The sequence below is a fragment of the Culex quinquefasciatus genome, chromosome 3, assembly GCF_015732765.1.
Source record: "Culex quinquefasciatus strain JHB chromosome 3, VPISU_Cqui_1.0_pri_paternal, whole genome shotgun sequence".
NCBI classification, from domain to species: Eukaryota; Metazoa; Arthropoda; class Insecta; order Diptera; family Culicidae; genus Culex; species Culex quinquefasciatus.
The window spans coordinates 118,772,359-118,797,950 of NC_051863.1; the positions used below are offsets into that span (position 1 = coordinate 118,772,359).

The 25,592-nt window shown below is 39.8% G+C and overlaps 1 protein-coding gene across 1 annotated transcript in view; it reads right to left on the reverse strand.

Moving 5' to 3' along the window:
• LOC6044165 (probable serine/threonine-protein kinase dyrk2) overlaps positions 1–21,789 on the reverse strand; it is a 154,191-nt gene extending 132,402 nt beyond the window's left edge. Inside the window, exon 1 of the mRNA XM_038258584.1 lies at positions 21,556–21,789. Coding sequence (XP_038114512.1) covers positions 21,556–21,765 — 210 coding nt within the window. The 5' untranslated portion in view covers positions 21,766–21,789. The remainder of the gene's footprint in view (positions 1–21,555) is intronic.
• Positions 21,790–25,592: the final 3,803 nt, after the last annotated feature.

The following is a 25,592-nucleotide window of genomic DNA, read 5'->3' on the forward strand; positions in this document are numbered from 1 at the left end:
CCTTCTCCTAGTGGAAAATTGTCCAAAGAATCCGAAAATGCATTCCGTTTTCCGATTAAAAATCAAGTTCATTGAGAATATCATGACACTTTGAGAAGTTTAAAATAATGACTTTCATCCACATTTTCTTAACTATAGTTAACTAACTTTATAAACTTTTCAAAAAATTTATGAAAAGTTCTTCATGAGGTACTTTGAACACTTCTCTACCACGGTCAGTATGTTTCTGAACCATTCCTTACGTATTTTAATTGTACTCTTCATTTTGCGGAAAAATCGCAAACCTATCAAAGTCACCCCGGCTATCAAAGTCACCCCGTTTTACGGTAATTTAAATTAGCGATTAACATAAATTTATTGATTTAAAATAGACGTTAGAAAATTTTAATGAATTCCGTTTTCTTGAAAAAAAAAAAAAAAATAGTAGCGATATTAATAAAAATGAAGGTACTATAACACCTGGGAATCGTGTTGGATTCCGTGTCAAAAAAATGTGTAATTTTACATCAGGAACTGGAAAAACCGTCATCAGTTTCTGATCACAACCAACAAAATTATCAACCATCAATTAACATTTATTTTTTTTCTATGTGGATCTTTTTTTCTTTCTTGACCTCTATGAGGAAAGGTTTTAAAATCACTTAAATATTAACTTCCTAATTTGACCTCCTAGACCCACCTCCACGTATACATATCGACTCAGATTCAAGTTCCAAGCAAATATCTGTGTGAGGTATGTGGACACAAAATTGTAATTCGATTATCTCCGAACTGGATGAACGGATTTTATCCGTTTTGGTCTCAGGAAATTTGTCGTTGAAGTCTCTATTCAAAATCAGCACGTTTAGAAAATGATGTCCAGAGTAGTCATTCGACTCATTTGTTATGTTATGAGTATATAAAGCTGTGTTGAGAAAATTTTTAGGTTGTTGGTTGCGTTGGTATGCGCTATACGCTGTGTGTACGCGAAACGTCATAAAGCTCTATTAACCACCAAATTATCGTTTAATTTCCACCACCACAGCAAACTCAACAAGTCATAAAAATAATGGCCATCACGCGATCCTGACGGGCAGACAGCCAGTTTCAGTTTCAGCTTTCGGGTTTGTTGATGTCACTTAATTTCGAATCATTCGCCTCGCCCATTTTCCAACTGCTCATAGTTTGTGTAAACAATTCCAGCCCCAAGTTTCCTCCCTTCGCTGCCCATCGCCGGCCAACGTTTCAATTATTTATATGATCTATAGTTTCGAAATTCATTATGAGTGCTACTGCACACAATCACACATTCACGTGCACTTCAACAAGCAAACTGACAGCCGTACACGCGCGGAAATGGTTGTGAATTCAGCCAGAAATGTGTATGATTTGTGGTTTGTAAAGGTCTGGGCATTTGGCAATGGGTGAAGAGTCGAGCTGCTGGTGTGTCCGTGATGATTGGAAATTCGAAACACACACAAAAAAAGCAATTCGACGATGGATAGTTTTTTAGCATAAACCATCAGCGGATTTTTGCTCTGCGGTTGTTTGAAAGGTTTTCCAAGAGGCTATTAAAATGTTCACCCTCAGAGGTTTTTGGGAATAATGATGATGACCACTGACGGAACGGTCAGTTCAGCGGGTGACAGGGGTGGTACCAAGCCTTGCGGGGTGAGAAGGAATAATATGCATTGTATTTTAATCTTTATTTTTGTTGTTGTGAGTGAATCAAACAACGGTGATTATTTTAAAATGAATCCCAATTAAAATTTTCAAGAATTTCAATTGAATGTAACAATTTTTTTAAATCTGGCAACACTGTCCTGAGTGTCCATTATTTCAATTAGAACTTCAAAATGCTCTACAAACGACGCTTCCAGTAGTTGAACATGCACCATATCCACCAATATGAAGTAATTAGCCAGAATCTGTCTTGGGACCATCCATAAACCACGTGGACACTTTAGGGGGGGGGGGGTGGTATGGCGATTGTCCACGCTCCATACGAAAAAGATTGTCCACGAGGGGGGGGGGGGGGATTTAGATTACCAAAAAAAGTGTCCACGTGGTTTGTGAATGGTCCCCTTGAAGCACGTCGCTTTTTGACGTTCCGAAAAAAAAACGCGTTTTGACCTTGAATAAACAAAAAACAGAGCACGTAATGTAAACAAAAACATACACGTTTTGTTTGGTTGCCCATTCTGAGCATTGTCCCGAAGTTTGGTTTTAGGTCAGAACGCATTTGACACCGATACAAGCTGAACAAAAGGCGTTCTTAACCTTCTTACGGTATTGGGGTCCTTTTCGGCCTTTTTGAATATTAAATTTGCCATAACTTTTGCTCTATACATGCAGGAGCCTTGAAATTACATTAAATTTATAGTATAAATACACATTTTACAAAACAAATAAACCTCAGACGGTCCTTTTCGACCTCAAACTTTAAAAAATCTTAAAAAATCCATTTTTTAACCGATTCCGGTTTTTTTGGTCACAAATGAAAACATAGAACGTCCCCTTTCCGAAACTGACCTGAAAAACCGGATTTGGTCACTGCACCCAGAACTGGGCATCGGCATACGAGAGAATAAAGAGCACGATTCGGTAGTAAAATGGTACTGTGTGCGGACTGAGAGGATAAAGCCCGAAACTACCGAGAGTACTTTACTCATGGGTTCATCTTCAAAAAAAGTTCATCTATCAAAAAAAAAGTACCGGTACCGAGACTCGAACCCAAGACCTTCGGCATATTGAACCGTGCCTTTGCCGTATGGGCCACCTTGGTTCGGTGACTAAGTGGCGGTCATGTGTCCATATAAGCCACTCAATAGGATGAACTGTTCCAATGAACGAATGAACACGCGAGAGGACTATACTCTCACAAAATAGCGTTTCTTTTCGTGAGGACAATCCCCTCGTTCTTTAACATTGGGTGTGTGGCCACCGGGAATCGGCTACAACCGACTAAAACCCCTTTTTGAGACCCTAACTTTGACGACCTGCATCTCCGGCAAATTTCAACCAATCAGGATGCTCCGGGTTGCATTCGACAGGTATTTATCTGTACTTTGATCACAAATATTAATATCAGGACCAGGTGACCTACCGTTTCCGGAAATCCGGAACAACCGAAAAGTACTTGTTTTACTGTCATGATAGTTGAAATTAATGCACAAAACTTACTAAAAATACAATACACGATTGCCAGAACCACTCTGGAGTGTTAGTGGCCACTTCCGGGAACCGGTTCCAGGTTACCCGGAAGTGGCCACTAACACTCCAGAGTGCACCCAAAATTCCGAGTCGAGAGAATCGCTCCCTTAAAATTTATTGAGGGCTCAGCGCCAAAATCGAGAGAATAGTTCTACCAACTCACACCACCATGAAAATGAGTTCATTCGTGGATTGATACAATAAATCTTCTACAAGTGTCATACATCGACATCTGAACACTCCTTAGACACTAAGCTTGGGCGGCCGAGGCAGTTAAGTCATTGGATTAGTATGCCAAAGGTCAATGGTTCGATTCCCGTAGTTGTCACTTTTGGTTTTTTGTTTTGACGGATGAACTCGAGAGAATTATTCTTTCGCCCATCTCGAGCTGTGTTCTATGTGTCCGTAAATAGTACCACTATTGTCTCGTCTCGAGGCCATTATTCTCTCGGACTAGCACTGCCTAGTTTTGGGTGTGGTTCTGACAACCGTGTATTGTATTTTTAGTAAGTTTTGTGGATTAATTTCAACTATCATGACAGTAAAACAAGTACTTTTCGGTTGTTCCGGATTTCCGGAAACGGTAGGTACCCGATGAACGGCCAACTTGATTCTTTTGTTGAAAACACATCATGTTGCATATCAAACTTCATGAAATTGAAAGATATGTACATCTTTGGTAATGTCAATGGTTGCTGAACCATCCTGGCCATTCTGGAACCGGTGACCGGTGGCCCCTTGGGGACACTTCCGGAATATGAGAGAAATTCTATCATTCGATATATCAAACTTCATGAAATTGAAAGATATGTTAATCTACGGTCATGCCAATGTTCGCTGATCCATCCTGGCCATTCTGGAACCGGTTACCAGTGGCCCCTTGAGGACACTTCCGGAATATGAGATAAATCCTATCATCCGACATATCAAACTTCATGAAATTGAAAGATATGTCAATCTAAGGTCATGCCAATGTTCGGTGACCCATCCTGGCCATGCTGGAACCGGTTACCGGTGGCCCCTTGGGGACACTTCCGGAATATGAGAGAAACCCTATCATTCGATATATCAAACTTCATAAAATTGAAAGATATGTTAATTTACGGTCATGCCAATGTTCGCTGATCCATCCTGGCCATTCTGGAACCGGTTATCAGTGGCCCCTTGAGGACACTTCCGGAATATGAGATAAATCCTATCATCCGACATATCAAACTTCATGAAATTGAAAGATATGTCAATCTAAGGTCATGCCAATGTTCGCTGATCCATCCTGGCCATTCTGGAACCGGTTACCGGTGGCCCCTTGGGAACACTTCCGGAATATGAGAGAAACCCTATCATCCGATATATCAAACTTCATGAAATTGAAAGATATGTTAATCTACGGTCATGCCAATGTTCGCTGATCCATCCTGGCCATTCTGGAACCGGTTACCGGTGGCCCCTTGGGAGCACTTCCGGAATATGAGAGAAACCCTATCATCCGATATATCAAACTTCATGAAATTGAAAGATATGTCCAGGATGGGCCACACTGGATTTTTGACGATTTTTCAAAGTTTGGGGTCGAAAAGGACCCCAATACCTTATGTGTGATTTTTTTAATACCAGGTGATGTTCGGGAGATGATGTCATGGTATTACATCGATTTAATCGCGTCCGTTGGGTTCGGAGTGGACATTGACAGTATCAACAACAGTTCTCATGAGTTCCGTCAGATGTCCCTCAAAGTTTTGGAACCAACATATTGTTGAATATTGTTCGACTCGGGAGCACCATCTTTATGCCAAAAGTCAAGGATTGGCTAGGGTTTAAAATGATTGCTCAGGATGTTGAGGATTTCATTTTAAACCTTATTAACTCCATAACGGAAGAACGTGAAAAGAGTGGTACAATCCGGAAAGACATCATGCAACTGCTGCTACAGCTACGTAACACCGGAAGCGTTTCAACGAACGAGGACCGATGGGACGTAGGAATGTCCACAAGTGCAAAAATGCTCTCTTTTGAGCAGATTACAGCACATGCTTTGTTATTCTTTATTGCCGGGTATGAAACATCAGCGTCCACCATCACATTCTGCATGTACGAGTTGTGTAAAAATCCAGACATCCAGAAAAAGTTCAGCAAGAAATCGACCATGTTATCGTCCATCAAAACGAACCCATCACCTACGATCACCTAACCAGATTCAAGTACCTCGAGGGTTGCATCGATGAAACGTTTCGCAAGTACCCGTTTATTGCGTTTCTCAACCGTGAATGCACCAAGGATTACCGGATCCCTGGGACGAACAAAACCATCCCGAAAGGAACACCAATCGTCATTTCTACACTCGGACTGCAACGTGATCCCAATCTCCACCCCGAGTCAAATCGGTTCAACCCGGAACGATTCAGCGATCTGAATAGTAAGATCGCCGACAGGTCACACCTCTCGTTCGGTGCAGGTCCCCACAGCTGCATTGGTCAAAAAAAGAATAAATAATAATGTTGAAAAATAATTGCAACTTTCAATAAAATCAGTTTGAAGACCCCTGGCCCGTATCCGGCTTAGAAATTGGCTAGGTCAGCGGCAGCAGCGTGTGGAAAACGCGACCCACGGCGGCGGCGACGACGACGACACCAAACAGTGAGTATAAAGTGTGCGAAAGCATCTCAACTTTGCCGCCGCCGATGCTGTTAATGTTTATTTATCCAAGAATCTCAAAAGATGTGGAGAGTTTATTGGCGCTTGCTGGCTGGGAGATGTTTTCGTCCCGAGAGTTTTCCCTGGTGGGGGGAGTGGACCGGAAGGCGATTGAAAGGAAAAACACTGTCTGTGCGAAACATGACAGATGAATTATGTGAAATTAGCCCGGCCAGGCCTGGCTCTAAAATGGTGACTGACGGGGCTCAAAATAAGGTTTTCGTCAGGGCCGCGGGGTTGAACAAATAAACTTTATCCGCACACACACCCAACCCAACTGGGTGTGTTGTCAAAGCTGTTTTGAAATCGATCACTCGTCAGCTCCGCCACTCAACGTGGCTTTGCAAAATGTAACGTAAAAGGGCGGGTTGTAGAAGGGACACGAAAGAATTTCCCAGCGGAGTGGGGTTTCGCGGGAAATTCCAGCTTGACACTACCGACGCGTCAGTGAGTGGGGAAAATTCTTCCAACGAAGTGGAAAACAGCTCTCACCTCCCACTATTTAGATCTGAACGAGGTTGAATTGCTGAAACTAACCGCACTTTGAATTTTCCTGAAATGACTATTTCAGAGAAACTGGTTAAAGTGAAAGACGAAGGCTTAGTTTTTTTTTTCATATATAGAATCAAAGTTAGTAAAGTTAATAATAGCCATTTCATCAAAAATCACAAAATTCACGTACTGCAAAACCTCTGCTGGTCAAAATGCAACGCCATACGGGTTGGTTTTTCCAGAGTTTGTGTCCCACTTTGGAATTGAAAGTGGTCACCGGAAATCGTCACCCGCAAATGCAGCGCCAACCGCAGCAAGACCAACTGAACCGAAACTTGTTCCAGTTAACCAGCACAAGCCAGTGTGTGGATCAGCGTTGGCCAAAAATAGTCATCCGAATTAATCCTTGGTTAGTGGTCTGCAACACTTGCAAATTGTGGAGGTGTTTTAGAAGCAGAAAATGAAAGCGACTTTCTGAACAAATTATTATTATTATCATATGGTTGAACATATTATTCAACAATATTTTGAAGTCAAACTTTAAAGTCGGGAGCAAATTTTGATCTTAAATTACCCAGATCAGATGTGTCTATATTTTTAACTGTCATATGGGGGAGAATATGATCAATTTTGCCTTTCTCACTGAGGTAAGGCTATAACCCTGCTCTAAAAATAAACTTTTCACATAAAGCTCGTAGACCAACCTTCATGTATACCTATCCCGAGCATGGGTTAATAACAAGGGAAATGTGTATTAATACCTTTCTCTGGTATCAATACAAAATGTTGGTATTCCTGGACCCTTTACAATTTGTCTTAAGGATTATGCAAGAGCAAAATGTGGTATCATACCAATTTAAGGTATTGTTTTGATATTGAAAAATTGCAGAATTTGTCAATGGTCGGACACCACATTTTGGTATTCATTTGGTATTACAGCATTTTTTCAAATTTGTCTAAAACAATGGGAAAATTTTGACAAAATAATTAATTTTGCTCTAAAATGATGTCTCCAAGCGAATGCTATCATTAAAAACGGGAAATTTCAAACTTAATTTTAAACATTTTTTATATACCAGCTAAAGACGAAAAAAAAAACGAAACTATTGGCACTACGCCCCCCGGGGCATGGCCTTCCTCTAACGTGGGATTTCTGCTCCAGCGCCTCTGACGAGACAGGAGAAACCGGGACCGACGTTTTACTTCACCATCCGATAGAAGCTCAGTGGATAAGGCGGGAATCGAACCCGCGTCTCATAGCATCATCGGGATCGGCAGCCGAAGCCGCTACCCCTGCGCCACGAGACCCACCCACCAGCTAAAGACATGACTTGAAATTGTGGAAAATTTTCTAAGTCAGGATGCCACATTTTGGTATTGAAGTGTTTGATTAAATTCCTCTGAAACTATGGGAATTTTTTTTATAAATTTTGACTAGATAATTAATTTTGCGCTAAAATGACTTGAAACTTGAACCCCAAAAATGATAAAGCTGATTTTAATTTTTTTTATATACCCACAAATATTTTTTTCAAAATCGTTGAAATTTCTCTAAGTCAGGATAACCAAATACTCTGAAGAACGAGTCAATTGAAAGATTATTGAATTTTTGTGAATTTCAATCCAGTTTCAATTTAATAACACTTATTTTTCAATCTTGTTATTTTTCAGAAGCTTCAAGAACTTCAAGCACATGGTACGATTTTGAAAAACGTACCATGAAATTTGAACACTTTGTTCATGGTTCTCATTTTCATGATCGCTTGTTCACAATTTTAGGAACTCTTTTTTCTCCATGTGGACATCCTACTTGGAAATCATCGTGTAATGGGGTTAATATCAACATCAGTTTGACAACTGATGTTGACGTTTGACAACTGATATTGACGTTTGAGTGCTTTTTCATCTGAATACATTTGAATTACAGAACATCCGAAATTACGGACATTCCCAATTCGTTCTGTACTTCTTACAACCATAAAAGGCATCAAGGAAAAGCAAAATACATTCGATTTACCTTTAAAGAATTACTCGTAGTTACTTCACAGAAAAAATATGGTAATATTCATCAAGAAATGGTGACAGAGCTTGTGTAAAAAAATTATTAATTTTACAGCAGAAAATGCTGCATTTTCATCAGTTTTTGATGCATATTCATCAGGTTCACATTTTTACACATTTTTGTATTACTGCAGAATTCCGAAGTTATTCTGGAATTACTGAATTACCTACTCATAATCTGAATGATCTCGTACTAGCTATACAGCAATTCCCCACGAAAACAGCATGATTCGAAAAAAAAGTTCTCCGATCGAGCTCAATTTTTTCTGGGGGATCCTTGGCAGAAATAATTAAACCCGTATTTTTTTTGATTGACCATTAGGGTGACCTACGCCGTGTTAGAGTGGTTCGAAAAATGTCAATTTTCGTCGATTTTCGCAAAAACCACTTTTTTCAAAAAATCATATCTCCGCGCCATTTCATCCGATTTTAGCTGTCCTAGACGCAAAAGAAAGGTGATTAGTTTGGCTATTTGGAAATAATAAAAAGTAGTTTCAAAAATCTAGCTTAACATTTGAAAAGGTCGTATGAAAGCTTAAAATGCTGTTTAGAAGGTCTCGGGACCAAAGAGCATATGTCTGAACATATTTTTATCGGATTCCTCTGAAAATTTCACATAACATATCAAAAAATGGTGAAGTTATGTTTTCGATACTCTGAGATACGATTTTTTGAAAATAAAAACTGGATTTTTCGACGCGCCACGCGCAGAAAAGGGAAAATGACGAAAACGGGAAAAAATCAACTTTTTTCATTAAAACTGCGATAACTTTAAAATTTCAGCCATGACCTATACATATTAAAATACCAAAATTTTCGTAATTTAAAGACGCATCTTTTGGTACCAGTTTTGATTTTTGATTTTTTGAAAAAAGTGGAAAATCGACGAAAATTGCCATTTTTTGAACCACCCTATCACGGCGTAGGTCACCCTAATGGCCAAACAAAAAAATACGGGTCTAATTATTTCGGCCAAGGATCCCCCAGAAAAATTTTGAGCCCAATCGGAGAACTTTTTTTTCGAATCATGCTGTTTTCGTGGGGAATTGCTGTATAACTATGGTTTCTTACATGAAAATTAATAGGCAACAGTTATTTTCTATTACTTTATTATTTTCCGAAGTATTTTTTCACCAAAAAAAATTATGGAATTACTAGAATTACTGGGATTATTAAGAATTACCAAGATTGCTCTGGAATTACTCAGTAAATCCGGAATTACAGAATCACTTGCTCAAATTCCAAGTAATTCCAGATTAGTGACCAGTCTGACACGATGCTGGAAACCCCTTGGGCTAACAATTACTATCGGAACTGAATTGCGGTTCATTGTTTGAAAATACATTGGATTTTATTTTGAAATTATGCAATAAGTATAAAAAAACCTTGTCTAAAGTAATGAGACAAAGTAGCTTTATTCTTTTTATTGCGTTTGAAAATAAATCAATTAACTTAAGTTTTTCTAAAGAAAAAGCAACGCAAGTGTTATGAAGAAACGTTAGTTTTATAGTCTTGTATTGCTTTATCCGCGTTTTCATGCCAAAGCTTCCCAAAACTCTTCAACAAGCATTTTAATCATTATAATGGTTTAAATAACACGACAATGCACCTTCCAAAAGCCTGCCGCAACGTCCCAGAGAATCACACCTGCAACACAAAAGGAAAGCTCGCGCAAACATTTCCATCGTGTCGTGAAAATTTCCCATCGACAGTACACTGCAGCCGAAACTTTTATTTTTTTCTTCTTTTACTTTCTTTTATTTGCCCCTCACTGCCAAACGAACACTAATCCTCTTCTTTATCATGGATTCGGTGAGCCTGTCTGTGAGTGTTTGCGTGTGTATGTGTGTGCCTGATAATCTTATCGCTGCTGATGAATGTTTTATTGATTCCCGTTAAAAGAAAGTTTGCCTTTTCGAAAGGAAAAAAAAAGTTCGCTTTCGAGGAGCTTAAAAGTTTGACTGTGAAAAAAGGACAATCGAAATCATTCTTAAAGAAGCAAACAAATTAGGCATTTGTCGACTCGATCGTAATCAGAAGCGATAAAAATTAAAATCAATACAGTAATTCATACAGATTAATTAAAAGCGCCCTGTTGGCCACCTGCCACCCAAATTGGGCTTCAACAAACAACAGACAGTCGGTCAGGCCAGCACAAGTGTCAAGTCTGTCAGTTTTCAGTTTCCGTTGAGCGAGCACACTCTTTCGGGAGAATCTATCCTCTCACAGAGTGAGAGCGCGAATCCTTGAAGATTTCCACGCTCTCTCACTCTCTTGGCAAGATTTTCCTTTCACTCTCTAGCTTTTCCAGCGTGGACACTCACGCTCACGGCACTGTCGCTGTCAAAATTTCACTCTCTCTCTCTCTCTCTTTGCACATACACAACCGAAGGGAATATTGTCCTGAAAGGTCCTCGCGAAGGGACTCTGGTTGTTTGTAGGTGTGTTTGTGTGTGTGTGTTTGAATGGGCCTTCTGCTCCACATTAGGTTTCCTTCCGCGGAACAAACGGATTGAGTGAGAAGAGTCCAAGAAGACTCGGATTTTCTGCAGCCCATTAAGGAGGGCAAATCATGTGCTGCTGGAATGGATGGCTGGATGGTTTGTTGGTTGTTGTTGTAGCGATGAAAAGAAAAATTTGGCTGAGGAATGTTTTGTGAGTTTTCTTGAGTCTGATCTTTTTTAAACTTTTTAATTACAAAATGATGATTTGGTTGACGTGAACTGTTTTAACGTAGTTTGTTCATATAATGTAAGTTTAAAAGTAATGGAATGATGAACTAGAGCAATGTAATGTAACGTCACCCTCAGCCACACATGGTTGGGTCACATGTGTAATAAGTATATGAGCAACTCTCTACGAAATCGGCCGATTTCGACCATTTTTATTTTTTGTATTTTTTGATTTGACTCAAACTTTGTGGGGGCCTTCCCTATGACCAAATATGCTATTTTGTGTCATTGGTTCACCCATACAAGTCTCCATACAAATTTGGCAGCTGTCCATACAAAAATGGTATGTAAATATTCAAACAGCTGTAACTTTTGAGTGATTTTTCTGATCAATTTGGTGTCTTCGGCAAAGTTGTAGGTATTGTTGAGGACTATTGAGAAAAAATAGGTACACGGAAAAAATTTGAGGGTTTTTTTATCAACTTTTTTTTCACTAAAACTCAATTTCCCAAAATACGTATTTTTTTGATTTTCGTGATTTTTTTATATGTTTTAGGGGACAAAAATCCGCAACTTTTGAGCCATAGAGAAACATGGTCAAAAAATCTGCCGCCAAGTTATGAATTTTTGAAAAATAGTGATTTTTGGAAAAAATCGAAGTTTCATGCAAAAACAAGTTTGACATTATTTTTTAATGCAAAATTGAATTTGCAATCGAAAAGTACTTTACATATTTTTTGATAAAGGGCTCCGTTTTCTTGATATAGCCACCGAAAGTTTGATTTTAGCGAAATATTTGCAGTTTTTCAATTTTTAAAAATAGTGACCATGAGTGACCATTTCTAAAAATATTGTTTTTGAAAATTTCAGAAAATTTGCTATAAAATTGTCTAAGAGACATTGAAGATTGGACCTTTGGTTGCTGAGATACAGCGGCTTAAAGAAAAAGAAACACGAAAATTGAAGTTTTCTAAGTCTCACCCAAACAGCCCATTATTTTCTAATGACGATATCTCAACAACTAATGGTCCGATTTTCAATGTTAATATATGAAACATTCGTGAAATTTTCCGATCTTTTCGAAAAAAATATTATGAAAATTTTTAAATCAAGACTAGCATTTTAAATGCTACAACTTTGCCGAAGACACCAAATTGATCAAAAAATTCACTCAAAAGTTACAGCTGTTTGAATATTTACATACCATTATTGTATGGACAGCTGCCAAAATTGTATGGAGACTTGTATGGGTGAACCAATGACACAAAATAGCATATTTGGGTATAGGGAAGGCCCCCACAAAGTTTGAGCCAAATCAAAAAATACAAATAAAATCCATGTCCGGTTTTGGTAGAGAATTGCTCATATGAGCATTAGCATTTTGCTCATGTTTGCATAAATGTCTCATCCGCATGTTCATCACATTTGAGTTAATGATGCAGGTTTGTTCTAAATTATATATATTTTTTAGAAAAAAACTCTAAATCTATAAGTTTGGTGTAAAATAAGGTTTAAATTGATTATCCTTTTCAAACATTCGGATACGGATATTTTCTTTTTTATGAATAAATATCTAGGTATTGACATTTTTAAAAATTGATGCCAGTAAACGCTTCACTTGTTCCATTCCAGAAAAACTGACAGTGCTGCCAGAAGAGCTTGATGGATAAGTTGAAGTTTTTAGCGGTGGTGTTATAAATTCTGTAACATTATAAATAGTGGGTGAATCCTTTATCTGACTGTCACTTGATCGCTGAGTGTGGTAGAGACGAATAAAAACTGATAAAAAAGGCTATTCTTAGTTGTAACAAGAATTGATTAATTGTTAATTAATCATTGTCGTCGGATTTTCAACATTGCTAAGCGTTGCTTAACTTAGCTGCATTTGAACTGGGTACTCGACAATTGATCTGAAGCCCACCTAAAAGGAGACAACGTTAACATACAATATCAAACAGAAATGATCAAGGGGTCAACAAATCAAACCATCCACTTCAACGACCCCCAGGTCTTTTGCGGTCTCTATTGCAAGTTTCTGCTCGAACATAGGAGTCCAAAGGCTTGAATGGGGAGAACACCCAAACCTATTTTTACTCCACGGAACCTTCCACTCCAGGGTTTGAACTGACGACCTTTGGATTGCGAGTTTTTGGTAAAAAGTGAGGAAGTGATAACACCCGCCCGTGTGGATCAATCGGACCGCGCACTGGACTCAAAATCCAGAGGTCGCCGGTTCGAAAACCGCGGCGGGCGCTCTGAAATTCTTTGTGTAAATATGAGTATTCGGCACGGTCGCTCCGTGCCATACTCTCGTACACTTAGGAGCCCAGGGCGGCGAAGTCCTTGTAAATAAAAGGAAGACACTAATGCAGGGGTGACCAAAGTATGGCCCGCGGGCCAAACGTGGCCCGCGAGGTGATTTTTTGTGGCCCGCGGACCCATTTTAAATGATCATGTAAAATGGCCCGTTGACCAGTTGTAAAGTGATTTTGTACTTTTTCAATATTAAGGTTTATTTTAAACTTTTTTTATTTTTTTAATTTTTTTTGTGAATAAAAACTAATGATTTATCATTTGTGTTGATCCCCATTTTAGGGCACAAAGAAATGTTTAAAAAATTTAATAATTAAAACAATTTCAGACGTTTCAATATGAGTGGAACTAGTAAATATCGTCAAAACTTTCATCAAACATTTTTGGAAAAAAAATATAGAACGTTCAAATTTGACTTAGGTAGAAATCTGAAATTATTGAAAAAATTAAGTATTCTAAATTAATTTGAAAGTCATAATGACCCTCAAATTCACTTTGCACTCAGAAACCTTCCATCGGGATTCGAATTCATGACGAATAACGAATGACGAATGATTGAACATTTAATTTGAATATCGAATCTGATTGACTACCATCTGGTTCAGGCAGAAAAAATGTTGAAATCGGAAGAATAGGGCCGTTGAAAATATTTTACAATGCTTTTGTCGATCAACCCTCCTCTCCACCCATTATTAAAAAAATATTTTTTTTAAAAACTTCAAAAAATCTATGGAAATTTAAATGCAATCAGCTGAAATCAATTAAAAATGCATTTCTCTGCGTTAAGAATCATTTGAGCTCGAGTTCGAGTTTATTCAAAAATATTTTTCGATGAATAATTTTTTTTCTTGTATTTTTTTAAAATAATGATTGCAATCTAACATGCTTTAAACAGTTTCTAACATTTTTAAAATTGAAATGTTGAAATTCTGGCTATCAGTGATTTATCATAAGCCACACTGAATTTGAAGATATAATTTCGAAAACTACCATTGTGTGTTTTCTGTTATTTTAAATTGACAAGTTAAAAAACATTTTTTTTTAATTAATACTTCTACTTGTATTTTCTAGTCTTTTAAATTAAAATATCGTAACTTCATTTTGCTAAATAACATATTTTGTAAATTTGGCCCGCAAGCTCATTTGAGCTTCAAATTTGGCTCGGCCTCCAAAAACTTTGAGCACCCCTGCACTAATGGTTGGTACTAGCAATGGTGGCCAACAGCTATAAAGTCAACTTCGTTTTAGTGATAACACAAAGGTGAATTAAGTAAGTTTTGAGGAACAATTGAATCATTGACAACACCTTTAATCAAAACACCAATTTTCTTGGCAATAACAATAAAACTATTAAAATTTACTCACATTTTGAAAATATGTGATGTTCATGTTGGAAAATAATTTGATTTTAGTATTTATTATTAAGGCTTCGTCCGTATGTCACGTCAATGAAACATTAGAGACATGTTATCTTAAACGTATATGAGGGACCATCTATTAACCACTTTTTTGAATTCTCAGACCTAATTTTTAAAAGATACTATATGATTATCAAACGAAGCGAAATTATGTATGCTTTTCCACTTCATAAGAGTTTATTTCAAAAAATACTAAAATTATCACAAAAAAAACATCTTCATTCGAAAATTCACAAATTTTAAAAATTTGCAATAAGGGTATCAAACGAAGCGAATTTGTTTATGCCTTATTTTTTTCTGAAAATACTACTATTTTCACAAAATACCGTATTTTTCTAAAATACTCAAATTTTCAAAATATGCAATGTGGATGTCAAACGAAACGAAACTTTGTATGCTTTTTCACCATATTATTGTTTTTGTTTGCGAATACTATAATTTTCACAAAATACCGTATTTTTTCGAAAATGCCAAAAAATTCAAAATTTGCAATATGGGTATCAAACAAGGTATCAAGCGAATCATAATTTTGATTGCTTTTTCACTTTATTTATTTATTTTTTTTTGGGTATAATACATTTTTTTTAACAAAATACCGTTTTTTAAATACTCAAATGTTCAAAGCATGCCATAAGGGAATTGGACCATCCGAAAGTTTGCATTCTTCAAACATACATTTAAATTTTGTTTGCTTCATTTACAAATTTGCTGCCTTTACTCATCTTTAGTCAGAGAAATAAAAGAATTTATAAAATAATAACGATATTTCGTGAAATTTTTAGTGATTTACAACAAAAATAATAAATTGAAAATGCATTCAAAATTCAGTTCCTTTGCAAATTATGTTAATTTGTGTATTTTCAGAAACAAAATATTATTTTATGAAAACTTGAGTGTTTCAACAAAAAAAACTCTATACTAAACTGAAAATGCATATCAAATTTTGCTTGTTTTTGATACCCATATTGCATTTTTCAAATAAAATAAATCAAATTATTTGCTCTACAGCATTGCTTTGGCGTTCCCGATTACGGGGGATTCCTACTCGAAACTTGATGCAGGGATGCCACATGATTTTTTAAAATGTCTGTGAAAAAGTCTGTGTATGTCTGTGCCTTGGTCTAAAATTCAAATATATCAATTTACAGTCATATAAATCCATCAAAAAATGTGTTTTTGAGCATTTGAAGACTAACGAAATAATTTTCGATTGATATTTTTACAAAATAACAATTTAATGAAGTTTTTAAAAAGTCTGTACACCTAAAAAAATGTCTGACACGAGCTCAAATGTCTGTGAAACACCGACAAATCTGTGTATCTGGCATCCCTGACTTGATGTCCGAAGGCTTGATTGTTGAGGCAATTGCAAACCTCTTTTTACACCTAAGCTTCCATCCACCCCGGGATTTGAACTGACATTATGCAAATTTGGAAAATTTGGGTATTTTAGAAAAAATACGGTATTTTGTGAAAATTTTAGTATTTAAAAAATCTAATAAAGTAAAAAGCATACCAAATATCGCTTCATTTAAAACCCATACTGCAAATTTTTAAAATTTGAGAAAAAATACGGAATTTTATGAAAATTTTAGTTCAAAAAAACTCTTATGAAGTGATTTACAAAATTTCGTTTCGTTTTATCCATATTGAAAATTATGAAAATGAGTACTCACTACACTTTCTAAAAAATACATGCTTAGTGATAGCATTGAAATTTAAACATAATTTGTTGAATACAGTCGATTTTAGAAAGACTTGAAAAATGAGTCATCGTCCATTATCGGCGATAAGATTATCGATAAGAGATCGTCGATTATCGAACCTCGATAATTTCAACGTTCAAAACATTGATATAGAGTCAGTTGCACTCGAAAATGACATTTGAGAAGTCTGTTAGTTATTAAAATATTTTTGTAAATAGTAATAATTTAAACATTGCTGTACTGTCCCTGATCGAATAAATGTCGATATCGAGTTATTGATGCATTTTGGTTAGAGACCATCCACAAACTACGCGGACACTTGGGGGGGGGGGGGGTGTCTTGGCGGTTGTCCACGTGTTTCCACGATGGGGGAGTTGAGATTAAGCATAAGCATAAGCATAAGCATAAGCATAGGTGCCCACCCGCAGTTGCTACTCCGTTATTGACCAGGACCTCCAGAAGTTACATCCACGAGCCGTGGAAGATAAGTGGGTGCTATCTTTCCTCGCTTCGCAACTTCTCAAAGGCCCCTATCATGCTGATCAATACCGGCGCCGGCCACGACCAGTGGTAGGGTCACGGGGAAGTGGATGGGAATGTTAGTCCGATACTTGAGTGATAGAGACCGCCCAATCGACTGCTTCTCCGACAAAGTATCACATGAGTTTTGAGGGGTTAGTAGATGGGTATGAGGTCAGGATTCACGAGTGGCAGTGATGTGACCATGAGCATTTTGTTTATCGGTTGAAATTTTAAATCTTAGGCAGCCGGCTGCGGAAAGATAAATAATTGATTATTTAAAAGTTTGTTTTAATCGAACGCGTGCCAACCGAGCGGTAGTGCTATGGGCTGGACTTATCAGTATATTTTTACTGTTGGTACAATTAAGATAACGCGAGCAAATGTCAAAAATAGAAGATGAGTTAATACTAAAGCTGCCAGTTGGAATAAATTATTACGATCAACGAATATAAACGAAAAGAAAACAGGACACCACGTAACCGATTGTAATGAAATTAAAACAATAACTTAAACGAACTTAACCGGCGGCGTGCCTTCCTATCAACGATGATAAAAGAAGGACTTATAAATTTAAAATATAAAAAGACTCCAAAAATACGTTGCATAGTAACCGCGAAGTCCCGCTACTCACAATCGAATCCGAAAGATAGCTATCTAGAATTTTAAATATAGTATTAATTCGACCGCGATCCTCCAGAAATTCTTCGTCGGCGTGCCTTCCGATCAACGGTGATGTAAGAAGGGCTTTATTCATTAAAATTATTTTATATCATAAGCCTTAAAACATATTCGTCGGCGTGCCTTCCGATCATCGATGATATAGAAAGGACTTAATCCAGCAATACGACTTGCTTGTCTCGAAAAAAAAAAGAATTCGGATCGTTTCTATCGAAAACTATGTAATGAGGACAAAAATAAACTCATTGGCCAACGAACGCGCGAACTAAAAATAAAGAAAAAAGAAGAAGAAGAAGACCAATCACCCCATGCACACAAACAACGACACAAAAGAGATGAAAACAACACGAATCAGAAGAAATTCGATCACCCCATGCACTCGAACAGCGACATAAAAGAGACGGAAAATAACACGAAAAAACAGGACTGAGCGTCCACACAGGCACCGCACTACTGATGCCATTATTTAATTATAATGACCAATCACCCCATGCACTCGAACAGCGACATAAAAGAGACGGAAAATAACACGAAAAACAGGACTGCGACAGCACTACTGATGCCATTATTTAATTATAATGACCAATCACCCCATGCACTCGAACAGCGACATAAAAGAGACGGAGACAGGAGATACCAAAAAGTGTCCACATGGTTTATAAATGGTCCCTTAAAAATTGTGTTCAATTTCAGAAAAGCCAAACAAATCCAGTACTTTGTTTAAGAAACAAGGAGGAAATCCAGTTTTTATTCGTTTTTATTTTATGTGTGGACAATCTTGCCTTGCGTTTTTCTCATCTTGCTGTCTCAAAGCCGTTGGATTGGATCAAAAAGTGGTCTGAGACAAACTTGTAGGAAATTTGACGGGCTTTCTGAAAAAATACACTGAAAAAAACACCCTCAACTTCTATGTGGGTAATTCTCTACCAACTCACACGAAATCGGGAAAAGTTGCCCCGACCCTCTTCGATTTGCGTGAAACTTTGTCCTAAGGGTAACTTTTGTCCCTGATCACGAATCCGAGGTCCGTTTTTGATATCTCGTGACGGAGGGCGGTACGACCCCTTCCATTTTTGAACATGCGAAAAAGAGGTGTTTTCAATAATTTGCAGCCTGAAACGGTGATGAGATAGAAATTTGGCATCAAAGGGACTTTTATGTAAAATTAGACGCCCGATTTGATGACTTACTCAGAATTCCGAAAAACGTATTTTCATCGAAAAAACAATAAAAAAGTTTTAAAATTCTCCCATTTTCCGTTACTCGACTGTAAAAATTTTGGAACATGTCATTTTATGGGAAATTTAATGTACTTTTCGAATCCACATTGTCCCAGAAGGGTCATTTTTCATTTAGAACAAAATTTTTCATTTTAAAATTTCGTGTTTTTCTAACTTTGCAGGGTTATTTTTTAGAGTGTAACAATGTTCTACAAAGTTGTAGAGCAGACAATTACAAAATTTTGATATATAGACATAAGGGTTTGCTTATAAACATCACAAGTTATCGCGATTTTACGAAAAAAGTTTTGAAAAAGTTACTTTTGCGTTTCTCTTTGTTTCGTCGTCCGTGTCTGTCGCGGGTGACCATGAACGGCCATGATCGATGACGACCAACTTTTTTAAAACTTTTTTTCGTAAAATCGTGATAACTTGTGATGTTTATAAGCAAACCCCTTATGTCTATATATCAAAATTTTTGTAATTGTCTGCTCTACAACTTTGTAGAACATTGTTACACTCTAAAAAATAACCCTGCAAAGTTAGAAAAAACACGAAATTTTAAAATGAAAAATTTTGTTCTAAAATTTAGATTCGAAAAGTACATTAAATTTCCCATAAAATGACATGTTCCAAAATTTTTTACAGTCGAGTAACGGAAAATGGGAGAATTTTTAAAACTTTTTTATTGTTTTTTTCGATGAAAAATACGTTTTTTCGGAATTCTGATTACGCCATCAAATCGGGCGTCTAATTTTACATAAAAGTCCCTTTGACACCAAATTTCTATCTCATCACCGTTTCAGGCTGCAAATTATTGAAAAACACCTCTTTTTTCGCATGTGCAAAAATGGAAGGGGTCGTACCGCCCCTCCGTCACGAGATATCAAAAAACGGGCCTCGGATTCGTGATCAGGGACAAAAGTTACCCCTTAGGACAAAGTTTCACGCAAATCGAAGAGGGGTCGGGGCAACTGCTGTGTGAGTTGGCGGAGAATTACCCATGTGATTTTTCAAATTTTAGGATAGGATCGTTTAGGACAGCAATTCTCAGTTGGGGTACTGTCTTACTTGAGTAACATGACTGGAAGATGTTACCAGCCAAGAAGTTGTAAATCAACGGTTTATAGGAGGAATAATTAGGAGGTTCGAGTATTCGTTGCTCAAAACCTATATTTTGAACTTTAAATCATTGTTAAAATATTCCACGCAAATTAATTCCCAATACGAGCTGTCAATCAAAACTTCAGACCGTAAAAGCAACCGAGAGCACAATTTAATTCATTTAACAATTTTATCGACACACTAAAACAACCACTCCTGGAAACTTGAAACCACTTTAGAAATGCACGCAACTCCCTTTACACACGGGCCGGCCACAAAAACCAATAAAAAAGTATCAGTCCCCTCTGTTTTCTTGTACTATATGAGGAGTAGAACTCGCTTAGGCACGTTGCACACGAGTTTCACTCACCCCATTCAACTTGCGGGAAGATTCCCAGAAGTCCTGCTCCCAGCGTCACCGCCACCACCACCACCACCATGTGTGTGCTCTGGTAAATATTAAAACTTTGCCTCCCCAACACCCCACTCTGGTTCGCAATAAAACTTTGCCGGAACAAGGAGGAACACTCTCTTGGAAACGGGTCAGCGGTGGAACCATGGCAGCCGGAGGAGTTTGGGCGATTCAGTTGTGTGGGAGTCGTCAAAACTGCACCTTCCCGTTTAGAAGAGCAGCTCCGCCAGTAAAAATCAGTCATTGATTTTTGTGTTGCGGAAATCCTTGAATGACTGCGTCCCCCGCACGGGAGACGGCCGGGTTGCCGTGGTGATGATCCCCCTCCCCCCTCCCCACCTTGGGTCAGTCAGCGGATTAGAAGCACCCCGAAGTACGGTTCGGTACAACTCAATTAATTAACTCAAGGAAACCTTGGAAACGTCGCCCGCGAACGGGCAAACTCCCAGTGCGGGGAACTTCATTGAAGAGTACGGCCGCCGCCGAGCGACTTGGCTCCCTAATTTTCATTCAGCTGAATTTGCATTGCGTGTGAAGGATGGCAGCCCCGTCCCGCTCCCCCTGCTCCACGATCGGTGAAGGAATTTCCAAATTTTTCAGCACACAGCAGGCCACTCCAAACACCCGCGCCGCTAGGTGGTATTGGTGACGGACCAAATCCTGTGAGCGTTATCTGTCTGTCAGTTTTGAATGTGTGGTGGGGGGAGCGGGGGCTTGAGAGCGCGAGCTCCTCGAGTCCTGTGAGAGAGCGCTCTCGCGTGCAGAGCTCTCGCGCTCGACGGATCCCAATTTTATTATTATATAATTGATGAATGAGATGTGTTTTTTGGAAGATTTTTTGAAGGCACAACTTTTTTTCTTTGCGCTGCGACCGCAGCGGGATTTGATCCGGGAAGTTCCGGATTGGAGGCGGTGCGTTGAGCACGGTTCGCAATTGAGGACCCAATTGTTTGCTTGGCAGAGTTTTTTTTTATGGATACGCTTGTGGAGGAGGGTTGATTTGGGGAGAGAAAAAAACTTGGGGAAGGGGTATGGGAAGACGGGGTTTTTGGAGGGTTGACTGCGGATAGATACCTGGAGATCCGGTGCTGTGTTGGGTTGCGCCAGATCGCACGCTGACAACCACGGATTTATCCGTGATAGTGCTTCCGTATTGTCTTCCTCAAATTTGCCCAACTTGTTACTACTACTTGCGGCACTACTGCTGTGTTGTTGACTGGTGCCTCGCCGAGCCCCCGAAATAAACGCAAGCGCCATCACGACCAGCCCGGGTCCTGGCCGCATATTGACCTCGGGTTCGGCGGCGCTAGCATGGTGCAGGCCCGCTTGAGACGCACTTGCGACTCTTGATGACCTCGGGGCTCGGGCTCATGGCCCCATCATCTCTGTATTCTAACGTCCTTGCGTATGCTGCTGCGGGTGCTTTTTAGTGGTGTCGCTGCACGACCGCAGCAACGGAACCGAGTAGTCCGGAGTAGTCGGTTCGCAACACTGTTGTCGACGACGGCTTGGATTCGGCTGCTGCTACGGCTGATGTTGCTGCTGGTAGTCGCTGAGAAACACTTGCGGCCATCTTGATCGCACACAGCCGTACTAGGATTTTCACTGCACACCACCCGCACACGCGACGACGACGGCGACGGCGACGACGACGATGGTGACCGTGTCCGGAGTGGCCGGAACTCCTCGGAACGGAACCGCGCGGACTCTTGGACGAAGAAGATGGCAACGACAGCGACGACGACGACGGCTACTGGCAACAACAGTCCACCGTCCAACTTTTCGCACATCCGCGGTCACAGAAGAAGCGGAAACACAATCAGAGTTACGGGGGTTACGCGCGCTGCAGGATGCCGATCCCTGCTCTACTCGGTGCGATGGCTCGACGAAACGGCCCCAAACGGCATTACCAGCAAGCCAGCCAGCAGGTTCTCTCGATGTGCAGATGGCGAGAGCAAAGGGTTTGCGTGCGCAATCAATCGATATCACAACTCATGCGTACTACGAGGTCACTGATTAAAACTCCGGAACACACAGACACCGTGTCCCAAACACTCTCCAGATGGCTCTTCCAGCGCTGCCAAAACACACGCGCTAGGCTCCCGAGCGCTCTTCACTGCTCACGCTCAACGCTCTCCCGATCCCGCTCTCGCTCCCTCTCTCTCTTTCTCCAACAACCCCCCACGCACACACACACCTGCACAATCGCCTGTACCTCTCCAAAGAAATTTTCCTCCGTCGCTCCGGGACCACTTAACGCGGCGGGGTGACTCACTCTCTTCCGGAGCGGCGTTTCCTGCGCTCACGCTCGCAACAAACGCTCGCGTTGTTGTTCTCCACCACCAGCAGCTTTCACGCGTTCCTGCCCCCTGCCACCAGGTCACTAATCGCTTTCATTCACCAAGTGCGCTGCACCAACACAGCCGCGCTCGACACACGCGCGCGCGCCGCCAAGCGGCTAAATCACGAACCACTTTATTATAAACACACGACGAGAGCGGGAGCAGGCGCTGGTGTGAAACAATGCCCGAACGCGGACGAACACACAAACACAACGGTAGTGAGAGAATCCCTTGGAAAAACGCTGAAACGCTGAGCCGTGACGGACGGGGCCGTCACCCCAAAACGAACTCTGTGTGTGAGCGTGTGTGTGCGCTCGTGAAGGGTCTCTGTAGCACTCCGCAGGACCACACGGGTTCAGCTATCCGAGAGATTGCGATCCGATCAAACGAAAAGTTCCGCGGAAGTGTCAGCACTTGACAGAGTCCACCCAGCTACCGCACGCACCACCACTTTTGAACGCCTGTTCTACCGAGACGACGACCACGACGGATGCTGGGGCTGCTGCTGCTGGTCCGCATTCCTTTATCGGTGTACACTCACTGACTGGCCCGTCCAGGATGGAGCTGCTTCCAGCCGTGCCGTTGCCGTAGCGGAACTCACTCTCCTTGTCGTCGTCGTCGTCGTCGCCGGCAATCGATGTCACCACGAAAAGAAAAACTCACCACCCGCGCAGGACGTCCGGCGAACCTTCAAACTGACCGTTTTTAACAAACATTTTCACCGACCGCCACAAAATAGCTGCTCACGCAGCGATTTACGATTATCGATTTCCATTAGGCAATTGAGCAACTCAGCACGGCTCAGAACGTTCACCCAACCCCTTCCGCGAACACCGCCGTAGTCTTCCACGAATTCGTTTTAATTTAGTTGTAGTCACGTATTAAAACAGCCTAAACACTCAGATCGCGCCGGGGCGATTTGCAGTCTCTCACTCTCTCTCCTTCTCAACCAACCATCCAACCGGCGGACGTTTTAATGACTAAACTGACGAAATCGTTTCGGCCGGGCCGGAATCTGCATCGGCGCTTGAACCCAACAGGGTGGTTCACGTGCAGCAGTTTGGTAAAAGCATTTAGGTATCTACTAATGAAATAAATGAGACTGCTCAGACTGTCGATGCTATTCAGAGGTCCTTCAGTTCAAATCCTGTAGTGAAAAAGTTTTAGGCAGACGCATCGACCATAAGTGCACTTTTAGATGCTCACTAAGATACCGAACGTCTATGCTCAACTTCGAATCGATTCTCGAATAAATAAATATTTTCTAACATATTTTCGTGTCAAGAGTCTATTTTTACAGACAAAACAAGAGTAGTTAATCTTCACAGGAACTTGCCAACTAGAATTAACTAAGGGACCCTAAGAAGAGCTCATAGTACCGATGCACGTCTGGTTTTGGACGAAAAAACCCACTGAGAATTTTGACTCGAGCCTCGGCACGATTCATGCTCGATCTCGAGCAAGATCGACTCGAGGCTCGAGCCAAAATTCTCAGTGGGAAGAGTTTACGCTACGCCAAAACGATCGCATTTGAAGGGAATAACCTAGATGAGGACACGGAGTTTTTGAAATTTGAAATTGAAATTTTACAAGCCTGGATTCAGATTTGACTAATTTACAACAAAGGAATTGTCATTGGAGTCGGAGGCTTAGTCTAAATAAGTATAGTCCAGACTCAATTATCCGAAGGCCTCGGAAAAAATCGCTTCGGATAATCAAAACTTCGGATAATCGAATCACGAAATGCTCATTCTCATTTTAAATTCATGCCTTAAACAATCATGCTATACAGGACGTGAATTTTTTTCGGTGTCGTAAATTTGATTTTTCTCCGGTTTTTTTTTCAAGTTGTTTCTCGCATCTTTTGGCCAATTTTTACAAAATTCCATAACGGTTTCGGATTTGTTCTTCGAATGACTTTATTCTGCAAGAGAATCTTTATGTGGCTGAAAACAAAAGTGAAGCTCTCCACTTTTTCGTATGGCGGAACGGTGAAGATTCCCTTCCGGCAAAGCCAGAAGCGGTTTGCATCCTGCAGGGCCTTTCACTTGACTTAAACAGCCCCTAAATGGAAGCAGATTCTATTCGAATTGGTTTGTCGACGCTTATTTGCTTATTTAAAGTATCCAGATTTTGGTGAGATCTTTCTATAAATTTTTGCTGTTTTTTTTTACATACTTACCATACCAATATAAATCATATACTATTGAATCAATGAAATATTCTTCCTACCCCTTCTCCATCTTCCATTTTCCCAATCCCCATTTCTCCCTTCCCACGAAACCCCCTTTAAATATAATTATTTGCCAAATTTACACTTACACACCCAACCACAACTTTTTCGGAGCGTTTGGTACGGTATGTCCACGCATCCTTCCTCCCCCTGTAGATTCTGTGAAATGTGATCCGTTCACAGAATCCTTTTTTGCGGTAAACACAACGCAGTAGGGCTGGCCGCTTTAAGTTTTGCAATTCATTTTCGGGTGTTCTCGGATGTACTGCAATTATTAATATTGACAAGAAAAGTGCATGGGACGTAATCTAATCACAAGACTTTCCAGCATGCTTTCATCGGACTGGCTGCGTTTGTGTTAGATTAGATAGATTAGATTAGATGCCTTATACAATCATGTTATACATCGTAAGGGTCCAAAACAGTGACGATCTAGCAACTCTTTCTCAAGTAATGACCTTTAATGTCAGGGGTGCCCAACCTGATTTGGATTTTCTGAAGCGGTTGCGTGCCGGATATTTTTTATTACATTTTAA